A 25,083-nucleotide genomic window follows, 5' to 3' on the forward strand; every position below is an offset into this window, starting at 1 on the left:
CCCAGTCCTCCTAGGTGGATCCTCCATATCCATCAATCCGGTTAAAGCGATGAACATTGGCTATTTGTCCTCTCAATTTCGTAAACAACACCCCTACCACGAGAAGGCGATCAGTAGGACTTATCTGGCAGTAGTTGTGTTATATCCGGTGAAGATTAAACTACAGGTAACTTCCGAGGACTATTCATGGACTAATATTCTTATTGTATAACTACTCAACAATTACACTATGTATATTTATATCCCTCTTATGACAAGCTTTATTTTGGCCTATAATTTATTATTGTACGATTTACGGTTCTTAAGTTATGTTCAGTTTACTAACTACTGCCTCCCACATTCACAGCCACTTTTTGGGCTTATTTGTGTACAAATATTATTTCCTATTTTATGGTACGTTGCGGTCTGTGTGATTGATATATAAACTAAGTATGCCTGAAATAAACGATCTGCTCTGATTCTGGTCTGATCTGCTCTGATTCGGAAGCTGGTATTGTGTTCTGTACTCAAGTGGAAGGGCTCGTAAGACATAGGACCAATAAGGACGCTAAACTGCCCACACCGGTTGAACGTCATTGGTTGGCCTAGTGTGAAGATTCGTATAAGTCGTATTCGGATTGGTAGATAAATCGTGCGATAGAAAAACCAGACATCACAAGGTCATAACAAGTTGTATGCTCATAGCCACTTGAGAACATTTCGAGAGGGAGCACTGACTCGCCCCACTCTCAACTGCACCAGAGTATTTAAGGCCAAAGCATTCTTCTGTTCTATTCCTGACCGCAGTTTAAACTTTTAACTCTACATCTGAAGCCGAACTCCTCATGTTAACTTAAACATTTATATTCTAACTATTATAAAATTGGCTTTTCTTTATAAATAAGGCTCATCATTGTCAGTAAATTAGTTTCAAATTGAATAATCTCCAAGATATTCACAATCTCGTTGAAAAATCTTTTGAATATAATTCTATCATTATGAGCAGAGATAGATGATTTACATGGTGGTTGGAGGTAGTCAACAGGAGACCTCCAACCACCATCTAAATCTCAATACATAGTGCCCGCAGTGTCGAGTCACCTAGACTGGTGGCCACATTGTAACATGATCGATAGCATTCGATCTGCACTAATAAGGACTAGACAAGCATGACATTGATCACCACCCAGTGATCAATCAATTGTAAGAGATAGATGATGACTAGCAGTGAAACTTTAAGATAACAACTTATTTTCATCTATATTAATTACAAAGAAATAAATCAGTCAAATTTTTATTGACACTTTACCGTTTACAAAACTGATATCTTGATGCAGTAATAATTAGTATTGTGCAATATGATGTTTAGGTATGTGTAAATTCACGTACTGATATATATATATATATATATATATATATATATATATATATATATATATATATATATATATATATATATATATATATAGATTGTATTCAGATATTATAAAGTACATTTAGGTTACCTTCCGGTGCATAAACACAAATGAAACGATGTACTTTTAAAGGTTATATTCGTTACACACTGCAAATAAATATATATCGTTTAATAACTAAAATCTCTATAAATCTCCATTCTGATCTTAATAATCATGTGCTCACTAGTGACTAACTTCAAGATGGATTTCTTAGAGTTCTGATGAAAAACCGTGACCAATGGAGTTCAATCTGTTTCAGGTAGAGATAAGCATCCTGTTCAGACAATAGATAAATGGTTGTACAAGATCATGGATTGATTAAAATTATACATTAACAACGTTGGATACAGTCTTTGTGGTCTAGAGGTTAAGCGTTCATGCATGAGACCGCAGGTCCTGGGCTCAAATCCCACATGTAGGGCTGTGGATGCACACTAATGAGAAGACCCATACTACAACGAAACGGCCGTCCAGTGTTCTCAGCTTTTCTATAGTGGTCTAGCTTACATCAACTCATGAATTCAACAATTAAAATACTTAAGTGACACGAAAAACTGTTTCTTTGACCACATACATCATGTAAGATTAGACACATTTGACGTGTAAATATACTAAGAATTCATATTTTAGTTCATTGTTTCATTGAGTCAACAGTTTTCTACTCTAAATTTTGTATTCTACTGACGTGTGATCTAAGAGATTTGATTGAACAATTTATCCAATCACTTGAATGTAATTTTAAACCACTTAAAAATCCACATAAAGAGGTTTATTCTCAATGAAGTATCTATTGACATTCTTCAATTCATTAATGAGAGAAATCAGGTTTCCAGAAGTAACAACGAGATTTGATCATAATCAGTGTGTGTTTTTGGGGTTGCAAGACAACTCCACTGTTATTATTGTAAACAAAGAAAACCCCAGTCGATCACTTCAATATCTTACTGAAAATCAATACGTTGAGCAGGTATATAATCACTGTGTATATGACATTGTGAATACCTCAAAAGAAAACATTTTGTGTAACAAACCAGTGAAGAGTGGGTATCCCACCAAAATTCAGTCTTGTTCAGAACAAATTGAAGTTTTTAAGTAAAGATGGATAGTGACTAGCAGCGAAATTCAGGACACTCGTCTGGTCCTATTTGGGACCTGTCAGCTGGATGTACCTGCATCCCAGAGTTGATGTTCACCTTGGGACTCGAACCCAGTACTGTTCGTTTAGAGCGCCATCGCGTTCCCCATTTAGCTACTGACTCCTGACAGCCGCCTGCTTGTTCAATGGGGCGAAGTTACAATTCACTTGGCATTATTTTACTTGAATCTTCCCATTATTATTTAGGACTGCAATGGACGAGCCCAAAATACAACGAAACGTGCGTCATACTGGATACCACTGCTAGCCACTATCCATCTTCACTTAAAATGCTTGTGACTTAAGGCTATATATTGAGGCAATCCGCACAGGATGCACACATGCCAATAAGAGAGTGATCAATTGCAATCCGAAATGACAATGGGAAGATACAATTAAAACAACATGAAGTGAAATTGAAAAGTGTGTTAAGATTTTATTGTGATAGAGTGAACACCGAGGACATTATGACTTTTGAAATAATTTTACAGACTATTACTAATAATAATTTGATTGTATAATCATTATGTCATTAGATTATTGAATTGCGATATTTCTAGCCTTGTTAGCTTTCGTTCGTTAGACTTACTAATTATTACTATGGCGTTGCATTATTCCTTAATTGTTGTTCACTAATCATGTACAGTTTGCACTAGTCTTTGCCATTCATGGTAAGATTGTATGTTAAATACTTCTTATTTCGATTGTGTTGGGATCTAATGATTTATATATAAAAATTAATGGCTATTTGAAACGAAGATACTACGTGCTTGGAATATAAAAACAGAAGTTTGGCTGCACTGTTCTCTTATCTGAACTTAAATATGGATGAGAGAAAAAGGTGCTCAGATTAGCGGAACAATGAGAGTCAAGATTATTTCGCCAGTGCTCAAGGTTATTCATGTGAACCTAAGCATCTCACTAGTCAAAGTCAGTAATCAGTCGGTAAATAAACTGTTACACCCGGACTCGAAAAGAATATAGATAGGGACTTCGTAAAAACTAAAACGTTGCATCTAACTTAACATCATACAAGTATATTTTCTTCTTACGTCACAACTGCACCAACAAGATGCAGTCTAATCTCTCAGATACTTGAATAGTGGATCGCTTGAGCTCCCACAGTCGCTGTCATTGACGTGCTTTAAGAGATAACACTTTCCTCACCGCCCCCCTCGAAATGAAAAATGTCACTTCAGGATTGGGTTGCATCGATACCCGAAGTAATAATAGGGAGTGAAGTAGTTGAGCGTGTCGACCGCTTCACTTATCTTGGTAGTCTCATCAGCCCTTGTGGTCTGGTGTGTGACGAAATCTCAGCACGGTTACAGAAGGCTCGACTAGCTTTTACCAACTTGCGTCATTTATGGCGTAGGCGAGATATCCGTCTATCAACCAAAGGACGGGTTTACTGCGCAGCAGTTCGTTCCGTCCTACTTTATGGCAGTGAAACATGGTCGGTAAGAGTAGAGGATATTCGTAAGTTACTACTATTTTATCATAGGTGTCTTCGAAATATTGCTCGTATATCATGGGACCATCGAGTAAGTAATGCAGTTGTTAGGAAACGGGTACTAGGTTAGGATGGCAAATCGATTGATGAAAAAGTGAAACTTCATCAGTTGAGATGGCTGGGACACGTGTTACGTATGCCCAACGACCGACTGCCTCGACGTGCGATGTTCAGTGGTATAGGAGTAGGTTGGAAGAAAGCTAGGGGTGGCCAGACCAAAACATGGCACAAGTCCATGGATTCACTGACAAGTGGACTGAGTCATGTTGGTAGTTGTAGACTAGCTGGTTGGGATCCGTGAGATGATAACAATCGATGGTTAGAGACCTTGAATGACATGTCTTAAATTCGTTTGCAATGGCGCAGGTGCATCCACTCTTTGTGTTCTTCAAAATTCTAATCTTCTTAACTCTTCATGTTCCTTCCTTTTTTCTCTTTCCAAATTTATTTCACTGTATTACACTCCTTGAATAACATCTTCAAGCCCTGATATTTCCGATTACTGCTTATACTCTTATTACTATGGGATTCGTATCGACAATTGTATTAGTGTGCTAATACGGTATGGCAACTTGAACTGATGTACGTATGTACGAAGTTCTACGTTGTTGAATGACTGACCGATCACAGTAGCTGGGTGTAGATCAAATAACCACATTTAGATCCTATATGTAGATAGTAAACAAAAAGAGAGTATCAGACAAGTAATCTAATCCATCCATATCATATTATGATGAAACTTATAAGAAGAAACTTTCAAAAAGGAAAATAATAAACTTAAGAAAAAAAACAGATTAAAGAAGAAGAAAAAGAAGAAGAACACAATGATATAATTTTATTTTCTGCATCTATATTTACTCTAAACAACAGAATGTGATACTTCTCCCTTTAACGAATGAATGTGCATAGAATTAATCATTAAGATAGTTGAAATGATCTTTAATAGTTACTTAGTGAAATGAATAAAAGAATAAACAAACAACCATTTCCATAGTATACAATCTACAATTTATATAAATAAATAAATCTGAATAATAAACGATGCATTTTAACAAAGAAAAACATTTAACACAAACAAACAAACAAACGCACACACACACAGAGAGAGACAAAGACAATCACAAAATGAACAAAGAGAAAACCAAGTTATTCAAAATGTACACACATCATTGAATGGAAGAAGAAAAAGAAGAAGAAGAAGAAGAAAAAAGTGTAGATGAATTTTTAATGGTCCATGTGAAGAATTTCAATCTATGGCCTAGAAATTTCACAATGAACAGATTGAAAGAAAAAAAGAAAAAGAAGAAAAGAGACAAAATAAGGAAGAGGTAAATAAAACTATGCTGATGAAATTATGGTTGTGTATAAACGTGTGTGTGTATTGGGGATTTGAATGATAAATGGGACAAATAAAACACACTATTAAATATATAAGAAAACTTAATAAATATGAAAGGAAAAATAAAAGCGGATTCATCAATTACACACTTTGTATGTATGTATGTATGTATGTATGTATGTATGTATGTATGTATGTATGTATGTATGTATGTATGTATGTATGTATGTATGTATGTATGTATGTATGTATGTATGTATGTATGTATGTATGTATGTATGTATGTATGTATGTATGTATGTATGTATGTATGTATGTATGTATGTATGTATGTATGTATGTATGTATGTATGTATGTATGTATGTATGTATGTATGTATGTATGTATGTATGTATGTATGTATGTATGTATGTATGTATGTATGTATGTATGTATGTATGTATGTATGTATGTATGTATGTATGTATGTATGTATGTATGTATGTATGTATGTATGTATAAGTAAATGTACAGAATGGACTGTGTAACAAAATCATAAGAATAATAAGAATAATAAACCCAAAAACAAGTACACAGTGTTTGCAGTAACTGTACCATACAATTACATCATACATCATATATATATATATATATATATATATATATATATATATATATATATATATATAATGAATATTCTGAATAAACAAACAAAATGGCGAGGGGTGTGTGTGCAGTCGATTATTTGACATTTCCTGTTGTTGTTTTTTTAACGTAATTCCAAAGTAAGTGTTTCTTGTGGAACAAGATCTAAATTAGCTAAAGTCATATTTTCATCCATCAAAGTTAACTATAATTTAAATAAGGGAGAGAGAAAAGGGGTTAATATTATGCAATAAAGATATTGTAAATCGTTAAGAGCTTATAATAACACATATATCATCTCCATCAATAAGTTTAAATCACGAATTGAAAAAATGAAAGCCCTAGATAGTCGTTCTATCCTAGTATGGAACTCCTCAGCAGTTCGCATCCATGACTACGCTGTCTGGGGATCGAAAATCAAGGATCTACGGTCTCACATGAGAACGCCTAACCTCTAGACTATTGACCTGGTATTCAATGGTGTTAATGTCCGATTTTAATTAATTCACAATATTGTATAGCCCTCATCCATTGACTGAGATGGATAACTGTTGCATACCTGCGACATGGTGGAACGGCAATGGTCACAGCTTTTCATGACAACTCCAGGACTAGCATTACTAGTGAAAAATGATACCGTAGATTCCAGAAACAGCAACACTCAGGTGTCCTATACTAATTATCTTTTAACTATGGTCCGTTCGTCATTCCAATCAAAATCAATAATCTCCATAAATCCCCCTATACTATGAACACAATTAAGTGTATGTATTTGAAAAGATCGACTACGGTGATCCAGTAAAGTTGTTCCAACAATGTCATTTACACATGACACTTGTTTGGCTGAATCACGATTAAAAAAACTACTAGTAAGTGGTCAGTCAATTGTAAATATCTGTCCTATAGGAGGTCAGCCGTCGATTGCATGGCTTAGTGATAATGTCTTATACTCTGAATTTGAGTGATATGGTGTTCGATCTCACAAATAACACTAGTTCGCTTGGGATTACAGGTACTTCTGTCTGATGAGTACCACCTTGTACGAAACCTAGACTCAGGGTTTGATTTTTGATGTGATTGCGGGTGTGTATATACAGACACAAAAAGGAAAAAAATACAGTTCATTGTGTACTTTCGTTTAAAATAGTTGTCTAATCAAAGTTATTCAGATCTGTAAACCGAGATCTTTGAATTCAGCAACTGTTAGGGGTCTATAATCATGTAAATAATCTTCAAATAAGTTGTCACATGTATACATAAAACAGTTCTGAAAGTGGTTTTTAGATTAAGTAACGTTCTATATTACAATGTTGGGGTTAGACAAAGGATACTTGGTAGAGGTCGGAGACTGGTAGGTGATGTAAATCAGTATCAACCGCGATGATTAAGACATCTTTTATGTATGTCTAACCACCACCTACCTCGCCGTACGGTGTTCACTAATGTAGAATTAAAATGCAAGAAAGCTAGGGGAAATTAAACCAAGATATGGCATCTATTCATGTAATGATTGACTGTTGATCTTAGTTATATCGGTAAATATGGATTACCTGGTCAGGGATTGTGCGATAATCACGACCAATCGAGACACTAGGTGATATGGTTCAATATTATTCACAACGGCCTAAATGAATCCACCCCTGAATTTCAGTATCCCTCCATTCACAACCCTCAACAGTCATTTCGAACCATGTTCCTAATGCCTTGCCTTTTTCGCTATCACTGCTACTACATTGTTTCAGTCTTTTCTGCCATTCATCTTGTTAATTACGTCTCTTTTTGTATATATCATATGATAACTTGGGTCAAAAAACATCTGTGCCTGGCTCTAATGTTGATGATGATTCGACTTTGACTTTGTTGTTATAATCACTCTACATAGTTTGATGTAATGAAGCATGAAAACCTGTTTGGTTGACGACAACAACATCCATCACAATTCAGCACATTAAAAAAAACAATAGCACTACAAACCCTTACATCTCGGATTGGATATGTAGTGAAGAGTTTATAATCTGATTTGGAATAACCTTTCGATTCCATAAACATAAATACATGTTTTAAAATATCTGAGCCAGCGAAACGTCGAATCATTGTACTATGCTTTACATTCGGATCATTAGAACACTGAGGAGGTAAACGAAAACGCAACGTTGTAATACCGTCAACACCATTTGGTGTAGATAAAAATGCTTCAGCTGCTGGTGTTTTTGGTGTAGGTGGTTCCGGCGGTAAACTAGCAGCCATAAATAATCGATGTTGTGTAGCTTTTATTTCATCATTTATACGTTTTTCTTCTTCAAGTTGTTTACGTTTATCTTCTTCTGCTTTGGCTTTGGCACGTTCCCATTCCTTTGTTGGATGTAGGTGGGGAGCGGGGTGAATGAAATAGGGTACAATAAATATATAACATTTACAAGTAACTTTAAGAACATAATTAACAAATAATGGAATTGAATACAACGATTGTGGCTAACAGTGGAATCCAAGAAATGTGTTTCGTCTTATTTGAAACCTTTATTTCAAATAAGCACTCGAACCCAGTAACTTTTGCTACCAACTCGTTTAGCGGAAGTGACAAAGGAAAGTTAAAACATTTAAAACAGATTCTACCGATGATGGTACAGTGTGAATTAGCGAACACTGAAAGTTATGAAAAGTAGTTAGTTCAAAATGTGTTTTCTGGAGACCAAGAATAACATTACATTAACTCGAATAGTCAACATCACTGGTGGGTGGCAAACAAGTCATCAGTGAACTGTTAAACACAGGAGATAGCAGAATTGTTCAGAAGTGACGAAAAAATTTGATCACTGAAATGAGGACCTAGAGTGTTGTTACAGGTATAAGGGTGGTTATTATTTTTTCTTCAGACACATCGTGAAGAGATACTTCTACTGAACGGGCCTGAAAAGAAAACGTGACTAGAAGTAACGGTCTTCGCGACATGGGAGCGGACTGCAACGCCCGAAGGACAATTGCTTGGAGCCGGTCACATACGATCTTTTTGAATTTTAAGTGTGTTAGTTAATAATTTTAAGGTATTACGACAGGAGACAGAAACCTATCAGGTAAGGTGAGGTCTGTTACTTCTAGCGATAACCTTTTCTAAACTCCTCCTTCTGTTATAGAATAACACTTCTGTATTATTTTCACAATATCCACAAATCCTCATACTGATAATAATCGTGTGTTCACTAGTGACTAGCTTCAAAATGGATTTCCTGGAGTTCTAGTGAGGCGCCGTGACCAGTGTAATCCAATCCGTGTCGAGTAGAGATGGGTATCTATCTCAGATAATGGATGAATGGTTGCGCAAGACCATGGGTAGATTGGGATGCCCTCTTCGTGGTCTAGAGATTCAGAGTTCTTGCGCGAGACCGAAGGCCCGCGTGCAGGATTGTGGATGTGCACTGCCGAGAAGTCCTATACTAGAAAGAAACGGCTTCCCAGTGCTTCCAGGTTTTCAATGGTGGTCTAGCTTAGATCGACTCGTGAATTCAATTATAATTCAATTTGAAATGATTTCGATTATGCTCTTGTCGATATTTTTGACTGAAATTTGGTAAATCTTAGTAGGTGCATGAAGTTCCTGTGTGGATTCCCTCGATATAGGCATTATGATACAGTATGATGTAGAATGGACAGAATGTGGCTAGCAGTGAAATTCTGGAGGAGCATTTCGTCCTAACTAGAACTAGTAAGCTAGATGTGCATACGTTCCAAAGTTTGTGATACTAGCCAATGGCTATCCGGACTCAGTAGCTAAGTGGATGACGCATTAGTATTCGAAGCGAAGTGCATTGGATTAGAAATCCCGTCCTGGACTCTACTGCTAACCAAATTCCATTTATTCGTCATCAATAATAGTTATAACCGCATAACTGTTCAAAACCAACTTATATTTATCTGAAAAAAACCCAGATGAAACGCGTGTCTCTATATATCATCATTTCATAAAATGAATAAATAATACTCAGGAAAATAACCAACCTTTTCTTGATCACGTCGTAACGATTCTTCATAGGCTGCTTCTTGTTCTTCTAGTACACGTCGTCGAGCAATAATCTCACGTTCAGCTGCACATTCCGGTTCTAACAATTCCAAATATGTTGTATAAGCTTGCCATAATTCTGCAACAATTACATCTGGTTTTAAACTACCACAACTGGTGCCCACTGACGAGGAATTATCATCATTTTTCACTGATTGTACAGTTGTTGTTGATGATGATGTAAAATGACTGCTACTACTACTACGACGTACATTTAGCAAAGGTGGAAAATGTTCAATTGGTGGCCACATTTTTACAATCCCAGTACCCATTACAATACATAACACTTCTAATTGACTCGATAATTTGACAATCATTGCTAGAATAGGATAACTATCTACCTATAAAAGAATTTCAAAAGATGTTAGCAACAATATTGATTTTAAAACAATGTACAACGAATCATTAATTGATTGATTACTGAGTACTGATTAATGTAACGTTTATGAAGTCTTTTAATGCTAATTAAATTTTATCGATCAAGCTGCAGGGTAGCTACATTAATGTCAGATGGTTGAAGGAAATCTTAGACCTAGATTTTATTAGTTGGCACTTGTTAGTAAAATGTACCCAGAATCTTGAGGGGACTGGTGCTTAGTGTGAGATCTGAATGTGTCAACAAGCATTACTAGTCACAGTCGACTTTGGTTTAGTAAATAGGTGATCCAGGTTCGAGTCTCACAACAGGCATCAGCTCTGTTTAGATTACAGGTGTGTTTGGTTGACAAGTGTTGCACAGCATGAAACCTCGATCTAAAGTCTCCGGTCGCTTACTTAAACCATCAAATGCCCTGGTACAGCCGAGAGTAAGGAGAGTCAGTTCTTCCTCTCGAAATGTTCTCATATGGCCAAAAGTATACAGCCACTGTCAGGAAAGTCCTACTCACTGCCTTCTCGTGGTAGGGGTGTTGTTTACAAAATCGAGAGGACGAAAAGCGAATGTCCGGCGCTCTGACCGTGTTGGTGGATATGGAGGATCCTAGGGGAGTTGGAAAACCCTGACTGCAAATCAATGGGGAACATGGGCGTACATGGCCATACAATCTAATTACATGGAAGCTACTGATATAAATTGCGGCTTCTTTAAACCAAAGTAGGATGAACAATATTAAAACCGACAGCCTAATCAATCAGCAGTATTTTTTCTTTAAATAAAAAAGAATATATGAATTTCAATGATTTTGAATTTAAAACTACTGATTGATTTCAGTTAGATAGACATTGAAGATCGGAACAAATACTAGATAAAAGTCTCAACTAAGCATAAGACTCCAACTCAACAATCCGCATCCATAATCCTATCAACGATCAAACTTAGAAAGTTCAGGCTTTGTGACAAGCGTTTACCTCCCTCACAAATCACCGATTTAACATTTAATTACAATTTATCATTTTAAAACGAAATAACTGTTCAATAAACTTTATAATTCTGTCTGATTAAGGTCAATCAATGGTGTAAAGCTACAAAATTCAACCGGGTCCGTTGTGAGATAGTAACTCACTGATGACAATGGTGGATGTGTCGCTCAATTTCGTGGATTAGTTGAAGTTAGACATTAACACCGTTGGATGCCAACTCAGTGGTCTAGTGGCTAAGTGCTCGCGCGCGAGACCAGTGGGTCCTGGGCTCGAATCCCGCTAGGTGGGATCGCGGATGCTCACTGCCGAGGAGTCCCACAATAGGACGAAACGGCCGTCCAGTCCTTCCAAGTTTTCCATGGTGGTCTAGCTTCAATTAACTCATGATCTCAACAACTGTAATATAAATCCATTGAGAAAATCAATAAATATACAACAAAGAAGACAATTATTTCACTAACAGTTAATGATGTAATTATTCTTGATAAATTTGGTAGTTTCACTTCAAGCCAACCAATTAAGCGTTCTCTAGTTCGTGTATGTGTTATATCCCATGGCCATAAACTAAAATCATGATCAGTTAGAAATCTAAGTAAACCAGATGAGCATAATACTTGTTGACAGAAGACATGACATGCTACACTTGCATTATTGTGTAAATATATAAATAATGGTTTACGCTGAGTAAAAAAAGGGGAAAGAAAACAAGTCCAATGAATAATAACAGAAGATGAATATAAAGTAAATACATAATACATGTGAACTGAATATTATTCATTAGTAGGTTAAGCGTTCGCGTGCGAGACTGTTTGAATCTCGCGGGGCGGGATCATGTATGAGCACTGCTGACGAGTCCCATACTTGGATGGAAAGGCCGTCCAGTGCCTCCAGGTTTTCCATGATAGTCTAGCTTCAACTGATTCATGAATTCAATTATTAAATTACTACAACCTCCACGAAACCCTGGTCTGATTATACTTTCCTTAACTTTCCGACCATGTTTCCAGAAGCTTCCAGAATAGCAAGGTCACACACAGACCTATAAATATCCTTATTTTTACTGCATTTGTAGTGTCGGTTATCATGTTAAGCCCATGTACCTTATTCTAGCTTTCAGACAGACCAATCTATTTATTATTCCTGAGTCACATTTTGACCATGTTAATTATTCGCTTATCAACCTTGACTGTTTTTATATGAGCGTATGTGCGTACACACTTTTTATCCTATTCATCACATGTTTGTAGCTTAATTTTGTGTGGCTATAAATATTGATTAACGCTTGGTTAAATGGAGTTGGCTCACAAGCCTTCTCCAATGTGCATCATTTTTGCTTCGCTCTCTTCTCTTCGCTTCTCAGATCTTTTTGTCTGGACCACTGATTGCATGAAATACACGTATTCGAAATTCATTTTCGTATTTAACTTATTTAGTTTCGTTATTGACTAACGTGATCTAAGTCGATAATTATATACGAGAATAATCAGGATACATATATTTCAACAGCAAACATTCATACGATCTAATTAATGTAAAAATAAAGGGCCACACTAAAGTGATGACCACGTCGACAACATCGTCCGATCTGACTTACATCTAAATGATGGGCCACTAAGTACTTAAAATAACCTTCGAAGGAAAGTTTCGTAACATACATCCTTTTGCTCGTCAACATTGGTGAATAATGGCTGATGAGGAATCCGCTTGAATGATGTTCGTAGAACATGTTCAATTTACCGAAGTTAGTGTTTTAAAATGACGATGCACACTGAATTATCGTTAGAATGGCCGTCTCAGTATTGCATTCCTCAGAAACGTGCACTTATGATCATGCTATGGGTCGAACTCAAAACTATAGGCTTCGCAACAAGTATGCTGCATTTTCACCACTAAATTTGAATTCAACTGCTCAAATGTTATGGTCTGATACTCTAATTCAATTACAAAATACGCGCTCCCTAAACTTTGATCTAATCAGCTACACGAAAGTGAGAAAAGTAGGAATGAGTAGAAATATCTTTTAAAAGTGTGAGCAACCAGGAAGTGGCAATCAGTCTTATACCTCTAACAGAGCTCGATATAAGTATCGGGGCACTGAATGTTCGACGAGGCTATCGAACAAGCCACTGATGTTTAATTTTATCATAGATAACACTCACGTTCTTCGGTTGGTTTACTGCTGAGATTGAAGTAGAAGTGGTTTAGAAAACCTAACAATAATCAGAATAAAACCAGGTGAGATCGACAAAATATGCCCAGAATTTTTTCCTGTAACCAAACATGACAACACTACAAACATACACTTTACATATTAATAAAATAAATGTCAACAACTTACATCACACACTTGACCAGTACCAACTGACAAAGATAGAGCAGTTTCGAGGCTACATGTAGAAAATGGTGGCGACATAGTCACACCATCCCTACAATAACGTTGTAAAAATACTATACAAAATTGTTGTGTAGCCAATTCTGGATCTTCGAAACTTGGATCATCAGGAACTAAAAACAAAAGAAACGAATAATAACAAGGTAGGAAAAGTATGTTTTTTTTCTTAAAGACAAACATGTTTACGATAACAATTAGATCGAGAGCCAAAAAAGTAACATTGATTTCATTCGATGCAAGCTGATCACAGATTCGATGATTGGATTTTGAGTTACACTTTCCTATGTTTACTTGTAAATAGGGAGGGGTAGCTGGTATTGTTACCTGGCTGCCCTAAAAACTTCAGTTCAACTCAACTCATTTACCAGGTTACAGATTAATGTACTTGACTTAGAGTCACTCTCTAAGCGTGACAGCTAATGATACTATCCGATTGTCTAAATCCAAGTAGGTGAAACCATGACTTAGTAACTGAACATCGAACATACAGTTACTCATCGCTGCCCAGTCCCTAAACTAAAGTAAATGAAGCTGAATTAGAACTTAAGATTTAATAGCTTGAAGTCCATTGCTTTAACCACTACGAAAAAAAGGTTATAAATAGGATACCTAGCACAATTGTGCATCCATTTAAGTTACTATAAACCATAATTATATAATTTAGAGAAATGAAAATTTACAATAATGTAAGGAGAGTATTCTAGAAAAATAACATAACATTACTATCTGAGACAACTTATTTTGTACCGTCTTTGAGAAATTCTTTCAATAATATTAGTTATTCAACAATTAATTCAAACACACAATTGAATACATGATATATCAGGTAATAAATTAAGCTTTATAGTCAAGTATTTATTTCATTGGTACATAAGTGATCTACATTTCAATTGGCTTCTAATCCTGTCTATTTTTGCCCCCAGATGCCCTGGTACGGCCGAGAGTGGGGAGAGTCATCCCTGCCTCTCGAAATGCTCTCACATGGCCACGCGTATATAGCCTCTTCCAGGGAAGTCCTAATCACTGCCTTCTCGCACGAGTGTTGTTTACGAAATTGAGAGGACGAAAAGCGAATGTTCGGCGCTTCAACAGGATTCCAAACCAATGGTGCACATGGACTGGCTCCAGTAAACCGAGGGAACAAATGGCGTATGAACCAATTGTTGGTCACCGGCTTTCATGAGACTGAATCTCCTTACAATGCTCCACTGCCTTGTGGACCAGACCTTCAGGTCGAAGGCTCGGGGAGTGGCCCCCTAAGAACACCACCTGCTTCGGTTCGGGCACCCGGACAGTATCACAGCCCTCACACATGTCGAATGAGATCTGTGTGGCGCATATGTAACTGGTGCCCCCTTGTACCAGTATTTATGTGTTCAAATAATCATCTTATTATATTCACCAAATCTATTGTTATTGTTATTATTCATATTACGTAATCTAGTATTATAACCTTTTTATTAACTGTGTTCACATTTCCTCACGGAATTAGTACTTTTAAAAACAACATTTTCATATATATATGATTGTACAGCTTGATAATAAATTCGTTGAAAAGAGATCCCTTCGCTGAAATTCGTGTTTTAATTTTAATGTTTAAATGGGAACTATCTGTCAAATAAATAATAAACTGCCTATTTTTGTATTCAGTATTGCATATGTAAGTGATAGATTAGAACAAAAAAGTGAGGTCAGGTTCTCTCTAATTCAATGTAATATATTATGACATTAGTCCTATCCCCAGACGCACGTGTTATGTATGCCTGAACACCGATTACTACGATGCGCAATGCTGACTAGTGTTGGGGATTGTTGGAAGAAAGTTAGGAGCGGCTAGACAAAAACGTGGCATCAGTCCGTGAAGTCACTAACTTCCAGTCTGAGCCATGTTGGTAGATGCAGACTACTTGGTTGGAGTCCGCGTGACTATCGTAACCAGTGGTTGAAGACTCTTGGTAACATGGCTCAGAATCGATCAAAATGGTCTAGGTGTATACACTCTGTCTTCCCTTAAACTGATAGATTAAAATCGCTTCATATCTTTCTTTCTACGAACTAATTCTTTCTTCCTGTACTATATCCTTATTGCAATCTTTCTTTTATATATTACCACAACTGAATTAACTACTTTTATGAATCCAGTGTCCATCTTGTTGTGCTAATGAGGTATGGCAACTTGGACCGATGCATGTATGTGCCTGGTCCTACATTGTAACTAACTGACTGATGAGTAGTCAGTCATCATTAGATGATTTACATTGTAACAATATAAATTTCACAATTATCATTTACATATCACTGGATTCATTCACTTAATAATATTTAAACATTTTCATCACAATCCATTTGAAAATCTTCCTTCATTCAGTCATTCAGATCTGACATAGTGGATAATAATTTCCGCCAATGCCCTCACCTTCCACTTACAATTTATTGATAACACATACAAAGTGATCATTATTAATCAGTGTTAATTGCTTGTTTCATATTGTTGATTTACGATTTAAAAGCTGTATTTTATGAAGATAATCACTATTCCTTACTGAACTGTCTCTCTTTCACATACACAAAGACGCAAATACACAATATAGTTAGTATATTATATTTTGTTGATTTGTAAACACCTACTTAATGGTTGATTCCATGGAGTGATTTTTTTATCATCAGTTTCATCAAGTATCTCATCACTAGAATAATGGTAATCCATGTCATAATCTTCATCCTCCTCCTCCTCATTGTCGTCATTACAGTTATCATAGTCATCATCGAATCCCTGAAAAGAAAAAAGACAAATAATCGAAATAAAAATGAAGAAAAAGCAAATAGCTAACTCAACTAATGATGAGGATGATAATATGGCATCAGTTTATGAAGCAATAGACTATCAATTTGAGCCGTGCAGGTAGGTGCAAACTACCTGATTGGAGTCCGCGGGATAACAGTGATTAAACATTCGAGAGGTTGAATGGTGTGGTTGAGAATCGACCATAGTTGGACAGATGCATTCAATCTTTGCCCTTCTTTAGACCTAAAGTTTAGGTGTTTCTTTATATATACCATCTTTACGAGTTGTAATTCTAATGTTTGTTCTTTCTTACTATCACCTCACCATGTTGATGCAATATGGCAATATGGACTGACGTATGTACGTGAATACAAGACAATTTCTGGTACAGTAACTCAATAACCTAGAAATACACAGAAAATTAATTCTGCTTTATCCTATACATATATACATGGTTTATAGTTAATTACACATAAGTTGTCGAGAACAGTAACTGAATAATTAAAGGATTTGACAAATAACCACTACTAAGTGATAAATCTCAATTCCATTTCATTTTTCAACGGAATTAATTATTAAATACTCTAAACACAATTATATATTGTAAGATGATTGAAAAGATTTGTAGCTCAAGTGGATGATTTTGTTGGAGTTTCATCCTCGGAGCTAGATGGTTTGATTGTGAAGTTGTCATTGATCTTCGAAACAACAATTATTAGAAGACTTCAAATAGAAGCGAGGTTTCGAGTTTCTTCACAAATGACTGACAGCTTGTCCTGTCGAATTGTATCGTGATTGATTATTGTTGACCTCATTTATACCTGAAGTTTGTGTTAATAATGTTTTTCAGAAGAACAATGGAAGCTTCACGATCAAACACTATCCAGAATATAGAACGAAACTCCACCACAATTATCTATTCATAAAGAATAGGAGTAAAGTAAGGCGATGGTTGGTGATAATCAACAAGGACCCTGCCTGAACTAGGTTTCGTGTCACCTGGGACTCGTCAGCAAGGTATATCTGTAATCTTAAGAGATTTGATACCCCCTGGCAGACTCGATTTAGTGTTAGCCTCACAGTCAGAGACGTTACTAATGAGTTATTCAGGTTACGGCTGATCTCCTGTACCACTCAGATGTATTAACGTTGATTGATCAATAAATGGTGACTAGTGTCATGTGTATCAAGTTCTTCTTTAGTGCTGATCTAATTTTGTCGATCAAGTCGCAGTGTCTTCACTAGTTTAAGAAATTCGACATCGCGTGCACTGTGTCAAAATGTGAGGTAGGAGTTAGAGTCAATCGACCGAACTTTGTGTTTTTAATGTTTAAATGGGAATCATATATGACATTGGTCACCATTTAGTGGGAGATAACAAAACGGTCATACACTTGAATATTACAAAGTAGCTTTGTTTAGACAATCATTACAAACTAGAATGTATTGGACAGCTATTTTGTCCTAAAATGAGACTTTTCAACAGTGCTCATCCACGATCTCAACAAGAATAGAATCCAAGACCTTCAATTCCTGGGGAGAGCGCTTAGCATTTAAACCACTGAACCGATATCCAATAGTTGACATTTGTAACTTCAGTTAACTAAAGAAACTGGACGATAATTCAATGCCTTTAGTGAGTAACTGCCTCATAACTGACATGGTTAAACCTAACTGCTTAAAACTTCACACACTAGAACTACATACCCCACAATTTCCATCACTAGTAAGCAGAAAATAGAAAGCAAGAAAAAAAACTCACAATTTCTGGAGATACGTTACGATAATTGGGTTTTTTCGAACTTGATATTTTACGGTTAGACTTATTCCTAGTGGAAGAAGTTTCAGTGATGAGGACGTCAGTAGCAGCAGGGGTGGTGGTGGTGGTGGAAGAACCACTAGGAATATTATCATCAAGAGAATGTGAAGATGATTTCTTTGCTCGTTGTTGTAATGATTCGGAATGGGTATCAACAGCATTGTGAGATAATTGAGCTTTACTTGGATTTTTATGATGATTTAATGGATTTGAAGCAGTCAACTATACATAAAGATATAAATATGTGTATGCATAAGAGTAAATTGTAAGGGAAAGAAAAGTAAAACAATAGTCAGTGAGAAACTGATATTGACAAATTGATTAAGGCACGTTATAATTAACATCTGTACAGTTGTCATTTATCCAATATAACGACTATTTAACACATAAAATAGGAAACAAATATTCTATATTATTGATAAAATAATACTTCCAAATGCCTTGGTACAATCGATAGTGAAGATAGTTCACTCTCCTTCTTGAAATAATTTCGTACGACTAAGCATTTATAGCCTTTTTGATAGAAGTTGTACTTAATGACTATACATAACAGGAGTCTGAGAATGCTGAAACTAAGTTTGTGTATATGGAGAATTTATCTAAGCGAGTTAGAAAAGCTTAACTACAAATAAATGATGTACATGGTGTTTTGACGTGTGGTGTTCGTAATCTAACACTGATACACGGTGTGCTGTGTGTTAACCCTCCGACTGACTACTTGAGCGAGGATACAAAAGTGAAGAAGGAAGTGTATTGGACTACTGAATAAAATGTAAAAAATACCCATTCATATATGTATATACCATTCTATCCTTAGGAAACTGACCCAGGGACCCCGATGAAATGCACTTGACCTTTAGGTCACTTATGATTGCCAACGATTAACCTTGTGCTACTTCCGAATAACTATCCATATGATGTGGGCTTCAGGATTTTGAAAGAATGAATGAAGCATAAATCTACTCTGGTCACTGACTACTAGTGCAAGAATAAACTTTTTGATGCTACTACTCCATCACTACCGTGTGGACTAGACATTGAGGTCAAATACTAGAAGGACTTCCTTAAGAAAATAACCTTCTCTGTATTAAGTACCTGGATATGACAGACGACGTACACAAACAGTAGTGATTTGAAAAATAAGGAACTGATAAACGAAGAGAATTGTTTCGTCAGTTTTGACTCAGTTTTCAATTTCTTTTATAAGATATTGAGATTTATACATACCTGATTTTTACTTCGTATTGATGCTAACAGCTTTGAGAGTGATAGATGTCGAATACAACAGAATAACATTTGGGAATCTAAATATATGTATCGTAAAAAGTCAGGGATTACTGATTTCTATAGTCAATATACCCGAATACGTCATTAACTGTTAAGATTTAGTCATTCGAATTAACAGAATACCATTAGCACACATATGATACTTGCGACTCTCTTTGAAGCCCACAAATAGATACATTGTGGTGTCTTTGCACCTAGATATGTTATGTTGTTGGAAATGAACTTACGTTACATATCCTCCACTGGTTGATGGATTAAGATAGACGTTGAAAACAACAGCTCTAATACTACTTTCAACCGGATAACAAAAGAATAAGTCAACATCACTGTTAAGAAAAGTGATACGTTGGACCAATCAAACATCCATCAAATTGTAAGCGCATGTGACCGGCCAAAATATAGCTTTCTTTTTTAAGAAAGACACACTTCATCAGTGGAAAAATGTGGTTTGAACTTCTAAGGGATATACATATAATTATACAGTTAATTCTGTATTTGGCTGGTCAATGAAGGCTTCCTTCTCACTCCTAGTTCTTTTATTTGTGGAGCGGGTCAGATTAATGTTTAAGAAACCTGGGTATATGTTAGAATCGGAAACTCCACAACACTTTTTTGGAGAGGACACGATAGTGGGGAATGAACACCCAAGTGGAGAAACCCCTAATGAAGTGGCAGAAGAAACGCATCTTATACACATCATATCCAGGACCCCGTTTGGAGGGCCACAATGAATTGAAAGGTCGAATTCCTAAACATCTTACATTCCATGAGTATCATGTCATAAACTAAAAGACACTCCGCTTTCCCATCCAGCTCCAGCGCCAACAAGTAATCTGAGGTGTAGGAATCACTGAAACAGAATTCACGAAACATGTCCAAGTCATCTGAGTCGGTGTTCAGGGATAGTGGCTTCAAATAAATTGACATCATTATATCCGAACACACACCACCACGCCTCGGCATTGTTTACTCTATTTTGCCATTGGATGTGGTTAATTCTTCGGAAACGATTATGATAGAACAAACTCGATGAAAATCCTTAGCTCTGATTATTTAAGATTCACAAACAAAAAGGAAAACTGCTCTTATTGTCGCGTTGCATAACAACCCTTTAGAGTCAGATATCAGAACGGTGCCAAAGACGGAGATTTCAGATGCGTTTTATCCTTTGACTCGGATGGTTTATTCATTGGGACTTCACTGACTGTCTGGACAAAATCAGCATGTACTTCAGAAAGAAATGATCTATTAGAATTTCTGGTAAAAATAAACTATGCTTATGATCTTGAGTAGACCAGCCCGGTTTGACGACAATGCCTCTAGAATTCTCGCGCGGAATTCAAAGAGTGGTGGAAGATAACATATTAAAAACTAAGTAGAAATTGTCTATGTACGGTTCTTCAGACGCTTTAAATTAATTTTAAAGAAATCTTTTCTATAATCAGTGAATGAGAAACGGTGCGTAAACTAGATTACAAGGAGTAACTGATCATAGTGTAGATTGTATATGAGAGTACATGATTTGATTCGAGGGGTGTTTATGTGTATAAAATGTAGTCTCCCATGCTAAGCCTCATAACAGAAACAAACAATTAGATTAGTGATAATAATAACAATGATACTTATGAACTTACGCATAAATCACAAACATCACCGGATTTCAAACCACAATCAGCTAATGTTACATTGTCATGACTAGATTTTTGTTCAGCAACATTATCATCATCAGTGTTGATAGTAGAAGAAACATTTGAATGTTTTGACAAAATGGATTGTTTATTTAACTGTTGAGGATTATGCCGATTCAATTCATTGACTAATGAATTCAACACTTCATTCGATGGTATTTGTTCACTAAATAATAGATTACTCTTCTTATTATTATCATTACGATTATGTTTTGATTTAATAGACCATAATTGATTTGTTATTGGTATACCAGTAATACGATGTAAATCATTATGTATTTTTGATATATATGAATCACATGGTAAACGTAAATAATGATAAGCGTAAGGTGAATATGATTTATCAGTATTTAGTTGATTACTTTCAGATAGATTCATATCTTTAGTGTTATAATTATCATCATCATCATCACAACAACTACTACTACTATTATCAGTAGTAGTTGTTGTTTGCGCCAGTATTTCATTATCACTTGTTTTATATACACTAATATGTAATACAACTTTTCCATTTTGTTGATTTGAATAATTACTATTAAAAAAGAAATGTGTGCAAATGATGAGCATATTTTTTTCCAGTTTGAAGAGAAAAATTTTTTAAAAAAGGAGGCAATATCCAAAGTAAATGGATCTCAATGGTGGCCTAACATCAATCGGTTCATGATCTCAATCAATAATCAATCAATTAATAATCTCTACAACCCTATACCGATAATTACCATGTGCTCACTAGTGGTTAGCTTCGTGTGGGAATTCTCAGAGTTCTAGTGAGAAGACGTGACCAGTCGAGCTAATCTGTGTCGGGTAGAGACAGATATCTACTTCAGTACAATCGGAGATGATCGCTTAATTTCATGGATTGGTTGAAGTTAGACATCGTTGGATGCCGACCAACTAAGTGGTCTAGTAGGTTAAGCGTTTGCGCGAGAGACTCAAGGCCCCGGGTTCGAATCCCACAAGCGGGACCGTGGATGTGCACCGCTGAGTCCCACAATAAGACGAAACGGTCGTCCAGTTCTTCCAGGTTTTCGATGGTAGTCTAACATCAATCAGTTCATGATATCAATCAATAACACACAAAAAACATTACATATATTAGAAAGTTACTTTTCTTTCAACGGTTCAGTTGAAACAAAGAAAAAATCCACCTTAAATTATGACTGTTCAATGAGTCAACTTCATAGTTCAGATAAGATTAAATGAAATGTTCAGTTGTCTTTTTTCTTACTCTCAGATGTAAAAGATCGGGTCTACAACGCGTCGGTGAGAGCAGTTTTGCTCTATGCTTGTGAAACCTGGCCTCTCCGAGTTGAGGACGTTAGACGACTTTCTGTGTTCGATCATCGTTGTCTCCGAAGGATTGCTGACATCCAGTGGCAACAGCATGTCAGTAATGCAGAGGTTCGGCATCGTGTGTTCGGGCACAGCGACGATGATTCAATTGGTGTCACCATCTTGAAACACTGAACTCGGTGGTTCGGACATGTTCTACTAAGAATGTTGTCCCAGAGAATTCCACGTCGTGCATTATTTGCTGACACTGAGACTAAGTGGAAAAAACGGAGAGGTGGTCAGTGCATGACATGGTGTCGTGGTATGAAAGAAAGCTCTGTTGAACCTTCACGACTCCCTGGTTGGGGTCCTAGAAATGGTGCAACACAGTGGCCCCCCGAATGCCCTGGTACGGCCGAGAGTGGGGAGAGTCCGCTCTCCCTCTCGAAATACTCTCACACGGCCACGCGTATACAGCTTCTGCCAGGGAACTCCTAATCACTGCCTTCTCGTGGCGGGGGTGTTGTTTACGAAAATGAGAGGACGAAAAGCGAATGTCCGGCGCTTTAACCGGATTCCAAACCAATGGTGCACATGGGCTCCAGTATCCTGAGGGAACAAATGGCGTATGAACCAGTCGTTGGTCACCGGCTACCATGGGATTGCATCTCCATACGATGCTCCACTGCCTAGTGGGTTAGACCTTTAGGTCAAAGGCTCGGGGTGTGACCCCTAAGATAACCACCTGCTTCGGTTTGGGCACCGGGCAGTATCACAGCCCACACACAAATGATGAACTCTTTATGTCTATGGAAATTACTTTTCTCGCTTCGAAAAACAATCAATTGATTCAAATTATTATCATTACAATTATTGTCATTATTAATACTATTATTATTATTACTATTATTGTCATTATTATTACTATTATTATTATTATTATCCACAATATTCACCCTCTTTTACACTTATACAGCGGCTCGTCTTCGGTGGAAATTCCACTGTATCTAAACGTTCTCGAGTCACTGTCCAGTTGAAAATTGTATGTTACCAACGAATACGAGAACTGAAGCAGTATTTCTGAAACCACGTGTACCATTCAAACTGGCTGCCTTCAACGTTCGCACATTTATTCAGGTTGGACAACAGATAGGGTTGGCTATGTCTTTGGAAAGTCTTAATATCGATATGTGTTGTCTATCCGAGACCCGTATTCAAGACTCGGGCGAAGTACTACAAATTCGATCTCCATCTGTCGCTTCGAAAAGCTTGTTTTACGTGCGCTTATCCGGGGACCCTGTGGCATCTTCGTCTGGTCTTGCTGGCGTTGATGTCGCACTAAGCGCTAGAGCTGAGGCAGCACTAGTCGATTGGATCCCCATTAACAGTCGGTTATGTGCTGTTAGATTAGAGAGTTCTATCAAAGTGAGAAGAAATCGGCGTGAGAAACGATGTCTTTTCGTCATCTCCGCCTATGCCCCGATAGATTGCAGCCCGGATGCAATCAAGGATGAGTTTTACCACCAGTCATCTGTTCTTCTCTAGAAAGTGCGTTCGACAGATATTGTAGTACTAGCCGGAAACTTGAATGCTCAGGTCGAGTGTCTAGGCACAGAAGAGAGTCGTTTGGGTGGCCGATGGGGACTCGTTGGTCTCAGGACAGATAACGAGGACCGTCTACTGCAACTGTGCACAGACCACAACCTGTTTCTAGCTAGCACTAACTTTCGGCACAGTCATCGCCGATGTGCCACCTGGCATGCACCCTCTGCATCTCAAGCCTGGACTCAGATTGATCACATCGCGATCAGCTACCGCTGGCGTGGTTGTGTACAAGAATGCCGCTCCTTTTGGAGTACCTATCTGGACTCTGACCACGCCTTGGTCTGCGCCAATCTTGCCTTACTTTTCAGTGGACAACGAAGTGACCGCCATCAACGGATTGATATTAGCAAGCTGGTTGCAACTTCTGTTGCAAGTAAGTATCGAACCGAGCTAGCCTCTAGGCTAGCTACCACTCCACCGAAAAGTATAGATGAGCATTGGTTCCAACTTCATGACGCCATGAAAATGGCGGGAACAGTCAGTTGTGGGTTTGCGAAACGTCCCGCTTTTAAGCACTGGGTTTCTTCTGGTTCCTTACAACTCATTGAAGCCCATCGGTCTACTCCGGGTGACCGTGAGTTTGACCATAAACGAAGGATATTACGTAAGGAAATTGGGCAAAGCTTGCGTAAGGACCGAGAAGCCTGGTGGTCGAAGCGTGCTAATGAGCTGGAAGCAGCAGCTGCATCTGGTAACTACCGGAAGCTCTTCCAGCTCATCCGAGCCACTGGCAGCAAGGTCTGGTGTAAGCGAAACAATCTGCGAGGATGATGG

General features: G+C 37.1%; 1 protein-coding gene across 1 annotated transcript in view; it reads right to left on the bottom strand.

The window, feature by feature from the left end:
* Nucleotides 1–2,701: 2,701 nt before the first annotated feature.
* FAF1 (pre-rRNA processing and 40S ribosomal subunit assembly) overlaps nt 2,702–25,083 on the bottom strand; it is a 37,086-nt gene continuing 14,704 nt past the window's right edge. Inside the window, exons 5-12 of the mRNA XM_051216639.1 lie at nt 21,379–21,964; nt 18,401–18,679; nt 16,482–16,626; nt 13,800–13,966; nt 11,923–12,141; nt 10,042–10,443; nt 8,029–8,400; nt 2,702–6,253 (exon numbers count right to left, since the gene is read on the bottom strand). Of these exons, the coding sequence (XP_051065230.1) occupies nt 6,173–6,253; nt 8,029–8,400; nt 10,042–10,443; nt 11,923–12,141; nt 13,800–13,966; nt 16,482–16,626; nt 18,401–18,679; nt 21,379–21,964 (2,251 nt within the window). The 3' untranslated portion in view covers nt 2,702–6,172. The remainder of the gene's footprint in view (nt 6,254–8,028; nt 8,401–10,041; nt 10,444–11,922; nt 12,142–13,799; nt 13,967–16,481; nt 16,627–18,400; nt 18,680–21,378; nt 21,965–25,083) is intronic.

This window comes from Schistosoma haematobium, chromosome 6 (genome assembly GCF_000699445.3).
Source record: "Schistosoma haematobium chromosome 6, whole genome shotgun sequence".
In the NCBI taxonomy this organism is placed as follows: domain Eukaryota; kingdom Metazoa; phylum Platyhelminthes; class Trematoda; order Strigeidida; family Schistosomatidae; genus Schistosoma; species Schistosoma haematobium.